The following is a 6,000-nucleotide window of genomic DNA, read 5'->3' as shown; positions in this document are numbered from 1 at the left end:
GTCTTCTTCAGGACTAAGATGTGTCCTATCAACAGCCAAGCAAAAATTAGCAATTATTACAGATTCTTCTCAATTCAAATAAATCCATCAAGACAATGCGGCAACCAGTCCTGTCCTACAAGCGAAAGGTGTGGGTAACTTGGCCAATTTCTCGGAATACTTGTGTATTGCGAGAATGTAAAACTCTTTTAATTTTATCTTCGAGATGGGTCTAGAGAGTCCTTGCAAGGGAATCGTGCTTAGAAGTGTATGGCCAAAGTCATCTGTGTCAATGGATCCTCTTCCAGGGAACCTGATTTCTAAAGCAGACTTCCTCAGCAGGCGGATCATAGTTAACCACTATTGTTAAGTGGTTGGCCTAGGTATTGTATGGCCCAGTTTAAGGCATCTCCTGTTGGATTGCAACCGATCCACCTCTGTGAAACCCCAAATCTTGACGATTTCCCAGAGCATGTTTGGAACTAAGATGGTCTGGGGAAATCATCAAGATTTGGGGATTCACGGAGGTGGATCGGTTGTGACCCAAAAGGAGATGCCCTAAACTGGTTCACACAGTACCTAGGTCTGTTGGCTCTCTGCATAGCACCATCGTGGGTCTGCTGATGAGTGGACCTTCTGTCACAGCAGAATGGGACTGTCCCACAAACTGAAGTTGTGCTCCTAGTATTTGAGAAACCTTATACTCTGTATCAAAAACAATTAATGGAAAAAACCCAAACACCCCTGTGAACCTCCTAGCTCCCTCTCATAGTTCTCAAGTCTCTTAAGAAGATCCCCTGAATTAGCTGTGCGAGAACAAACTTGTGGATGGTGCTTGAGGGGGATGTGTGTGTATGGAGAGCGGGTAAGAGGTCTCTGACTATGCAGGACTTTGACTCTGGTGAGGTTGTGTCCCATTTCAGTGCTCCCCTGTTACTCCAGAAACTAGAATAGCCTCTCTGCACCATAACATTTTTCCACAAAGTGAGCCTAGCGTTTAATCAACTTTTCTAAACTATTGGCTGTAATCACAAGAAATATGCATAGAAAGGAAATACAAAAATTCCATATTCTGTAAGCCAGTACTTTGTCCACAGCAACTCACACCCCACCAAGTCACAAAGAGACTTGTGTGGAAAAAGACCATGAGTAAGTAGAGGATGAGCATTGTTAAAACCCCTCAATGTCATTAACACCAACATGAAGACTAAAACCACCAGCATTGAGACTGAAATTATAGAAGTGAAGGTGAAGTGACTTTTCAGGAGTGCCCATGAGTGGAAAGCCTTATAAAGGCTATAAGTTGTCTGGAAAGATTGCTCTTATCCACTGCCGAGTGGTTGGTGCTCAAATACTGTGCAGTTTTGAGCATATTTTAATTTGTAGTGGCCACCAATCTAATACTGGTGGGCACTTGATGGAAGCTATGGTGAAGGTGATAAATGACACAAGACTGGACTATGTGCAAGATAGTGCTCTATGTAGTGTGGCTACTGTGGTTTTGACATGTTTGATCACATTTTGAGATCCAGAAGGATGTTGAAAACTTTAGTAAGAAGATCATGGCTACTAAGAGTTTACCAGTAAGACAGGAAGTACCTATTTGTAAAGCCAAGCCACACTCTGTTACCCTGTCAACTTAACCCCCTGATAGAAACTATACTCCCCAGAGAGGGTGTTGCTAGATCGTTCCTGGAACGCATTATAAAATGTTCAGTGACCCTGAGTGCATATCTATTAAAGAGGATCTTCTGGGACAGTTATTTAGGGGCTATGTTTTTTTTCATGTAAAGTGGTAAAGTTCTTGGGCTACACTATATGAAATAAACGGAGATTCTATGATGAGCTGTATGAGTTGCCTGTTTTCTCTTCACCCATCTAGGTCTCAGCTGTGTTGAAATGGGTGTTTGAAAAGTAAATTGACCTCATTACAATCTACCCATAGGTGGGCTATATAATACTGCATATCAACACTGTGGCATCTGTTTGCAGTGCTTTTTGAGCAGGGTGAAAATATTTGAAGTGCCTACTGAGCTTACAGTAAGAAACATTTAATCCTAAATTGCAAAAATTGTAAGTGATGTAGGTTTACATGTGCTGTGTCCATCTAATCTCTAGATACAGCAAGAAGGGCAACCAATCATTCACATGTGTCTAATAGACTAATCCCTAAACAATAATTACCTACAAGTTAACTCTTTGAAAACAATCCCGAGTCCTATACTAGGCCTAAGGTCCATTAACTGTTCAGTTGCTCCAGTGATAGGTTTCCACTATACATAAACCACTGCATACACGCTTACTAATTGCACTGTACTGTCTAGTGGCCTGGGTTCTGTAGGCATTTGTCAGAGAAGCCGGCTTCTCTGCCACCCCTAACATTAGCAAGGGAAACATCCATAGGTAGTCAGATCAGTTAACTTTCCTCTGCATGTTTTTCCAAAAGACTACGGGCAAACCCTAATTTCAGCACTTTGTAGGCTCTGTAACTAGGAAATGTACTGCCAACCTTTAAATATATTTTTATATACGTAAGATCTTGAATATCTTCTGCAAGTTGCCTGAACACATTTGAAATCTGGTTCATGTTGACCACTGTACCCATAACTGGATGCATTAGATTGATTTGTTAAATAAATCCTTGTGATCTGTTTTGGTGTGGTCTAATTATTAATTTTGTTTATCCTTTACATAGGAAACAATTTCCATGCTATACACAACAAATTTTGACAGAGCACTGCAACGAGGTGTGGTTCTGTAAATTTTCTAACGATGGCACAAAACTAGCAACTGGCTCAAAGGACACAACAGTTATTATCTGGCAAGTGGATCCAGTAAGTATTAAACTTTTTTCTAATTTGAAAAAGTATTTGGCAAATAGCTACACTTACTATAAACTGCTTTTCCACCAACTCTTATGTTTGTATTTAGTGCTTTGGGTTGAAAATACATGTTACAATGTGTGCTTTAAAAATTGTTAGTTTTGTGTGAGGCATGCCCATTCAGTTTTGAGGTGATCAGAGGCTATTGGACAGGTGTCTATGGAAAATGCTGCCAATTACCACTGCTGCCACAGGGTACCAATGCTGTCATCCTTTAATTGCAGAACTGTTACTACCTTCAGACGGTTGTCTGTCCAGAGATGGCAAGATTGCATGAGAGGTTACTCTGGGAGGGATTAATGGGATTGAGCCTGGGACGCAACATAATACAGTAACACAAATTCCTTGTCGAGTTAGCTACAGCAAGGTGAAATGGCAAAGTTACGTGTACAATACATCAGGGGGTCTTTGCTTCGCCGGCAAGCCAAGATGGCTGTTTATCAAGGAGCTTTGGGTCCCGGCTTGCTACATTGCAGTAGAAACGTGCCACTCAGGCTCACATGGCTGAATAGATACGACTGTGACGGACACTAGACACCCATGTGCCAACAGGGAGTTGTTCATTGTTCTTATACAACAGCATGGTCTGCGATACACCATAGTGGGCTGCATGTGAAGACTAGCCCCGGAGGCCTGGCTGCAACAGGGACTGCTGGTCAGACTGACACTGCCCTCACTATTGACTGGCATTAGATCTCCTCTAGCCTGGGCTGTGATGCAGACAAATGATGATGAAGTCTGCGTAGATCAGAAGAGAAACTTGCAGTGTGCCTCTGATTCACCCTCCATGTCTAAGTGCATGCCTGGGATCCAGTCTGTACTGATGACTCGCCTGACTTAAGGTCTGACTCTTTTGTTGAAGGACCTTAACCTTATTAAGTTAGTGACCAAGTACAGTTGCATTGGTGTTTCCATGCGGCTGAGGGTGAACTGTCTGGTGGGTGTCTGCCCAGCTGAATTGACACCAGGGGAATCCTAGTACCTACTCACTTGGTACTGTTTACGAAAGTCTATAGGACCTGACTCTGTGGATTAAACCTGAGTGGAGTTTCTCTGCAACTGCCAGGGGCAAAGGAGGTCAAAAGCAGGGTAAACTGGTGTTTGACTAGCACGGACCACTCGGACAAGTAGTGACCACACAAGATGCTGAAATGGAGTTTCCGGGCCCCAGAAGAGAAACTGAGACAATATTGCTGGATTGAAGGTTAGCCTCAATCAATAGACTCAAAAATTGACGCAGTCAAATCCTGTCTTAAGCATCTCACAGAAAGAAGAGACTGCCAGAATATACGACTGGGTGAAGTGAAACGGTGGATCTCTGACCTTGAGGATGACTACTTGAAAACTTTGTAAAAACTGTTCATGGCTAAACAGCTTGAGGAATAGCTGCTAAGAATGAAGATTTAGAGGCATGCTTGCAGAATAATGATATCTGGGTTGTAGGAGTGGCAGAGTCCACCAACTTTGGGTGTACTGATACTTTCATAGAGACCCTGCTGACTGAGCTTTTGTCCAAGCTGCCGCCTTGTGTTCCTTTCTGGTGGCACATGCTCACCAAACCTTGACCTCACCCGCCCCTTACCTCCAATTTCAGGGACCCTAACTTGTCGCTTGAAAAGGAGTCACTGCAGTACTATCTAAATAATCACACTTCACTTCTACAGTGCCAGAGGCCAGGTGCAGGTTTGCAGTGTTGAAGCACTTCCCAAATCCAAGGATCTCAAATGTACCATGCTGTACCTGGGTACTCTGAATGTCAAGCTTTTCTTCATCTACTACATTGATGGGTTCCAGCCCTTTTGTAAAACTCTGCAACTCCTTTGCTTTCACCAAACCACATAAAGGACATGTGCTGTCTAAGGCAGACCTAGGCAGGTGGATTGTCCAATGTATCCAAATGTGCTATATTAAGGCTGGAAGAAGGTTGGCCACTCCACCCACACCACGGTCCACTTGCAAGAAGGGGCCTCTATTGCTTTTCTTATCATGATTGCCATAGACGACGTTTGTAAGGCAGCTACGTGATCCGCTTTACGCACATTTACCAGACACTACTGCATGGATGTGCTAGCATGCCAACAAGCGAAGGTTGGCTAAGCTGTTGTATAAACACTTTTTCAGTCCTCTGCAACATCCTCTGGCTAGCCTCTGCAAGAAGGGTACTGCTTTAGTCTATGCAGATCATGTGTATCAACAGCCACATGTCATGAACAGAATACGTTACTTTTGCAGCGTGAATCTTTCTGGATTCACTATGCTGTGCATTATTCCGTGGTCTGGTGGTTGGGTCCGGAATCGTAGTCTTTCTTCTTTTTTTTTTTTTTTTTTTTTTTTTTTTTGTAGCCCAGGTGGGCGTCGACGTCCCACCATTTGGTGTACTTCTCGTGACGTCGGCATGCTTCCTGCGGAAGTCCCACCTTGGGGCGCCATCTTCAGATTCTTTTTTCCGCCGTTGGGTCTGGATCGTCACCGAGAAGCTCCAGAGTTTTTTAACGAAGAAAGAAGAAGAGCACGAGTTTCATCGAAAAAAAAAAAAATTAAAGGAGACTACAGACAAGAAGAACATCGAGCCGGGACGACGAAGGAGGAGAACCTCCATCTTCGACGTGCAACGGAGAATGCGCACTCAGGGACACTGAGCGCAGGAATGGACAAAACACCTTTTAAATTCTGCCGTAACTGCCACCACAAATACGCGCAGAAGGACCAACATCCGGTCTGCAACCTTTGCCTGCCAGTCGACCACAAGAGCAAAGACTGCAACGCCTGCTCCGCCTTCACACCGAAGACACTCAGGGTGAGAGAGAGGCAGAGGAGAGCCAACTACAACATGGAAGGCAAGGGTAAGGCCCCGTCTCTGTACGACCTGTGCTTCTCCAAGAAGACGTCTGACCATGTAGGAGAGATGTCGAGCACAAAAACCCCGAAAGGGCCCCGAAAAACAGAGACTGACTCTCGAAAACCAGAGTCTAAGTCCTCGAAAGGAACACCGGCGCCGGAACATTCGACGACCGCGAGTGGATCCAATATGAAAGGCCCAGCGGATCCTTCGAGAAGGACTCCCAGGTGCCGAAGGCCGCCGAAAAACAAAGTTCGTCGAAACAGGCCCACGAGGTTGGCGTTAGACGACGAAGGACAA

At 44.4% G+C, this 6,000-nt stretch overlaps 1 protein-coding gene across 4 annotated transcripts in view; it reads left to right on the top strand.

Annotated features, from left to right (window-relative positions):
- The window catches only part of WDR26 (WD repeat domain 26), a 618,259-nt gene that overhangs the window by 254,115 nt on the left and 358,144 nt on the right, over positions 1-6,000 (top strand). For all 4 annotated transcript variants that reach the window (XM_085613001.1, XM_085613004.1, XM_085613002.1 and 1 more), the window contains one exon: positions 2,675-2,813. In XM_085613001.1, coding sequence (XP_085469127.1) covers positions 2,675-2,813 — 139 coding nt within the window. The remainder of the gene's footprint in view (positions 1-2,674; positions 2,814-6,000) is intronic.

Source organism: Triturus cristatus, chromosome 6 (assembly GCF_964204655.1).
Source record: "Triturus cristatus chromosome 6, aTriCri1.1, whole genome shotgun sequence".
Lineage (NCBI taxonomy): Eukaryota > Metazoa > Chordata > Amphibia > Caudata > Salamandridae > Triturus > Triturus cristatus.
Note: the sequence above shows the minus strand (reverse complement) of the source record. Positions and strands in the feature narration are given on the sequence as shown.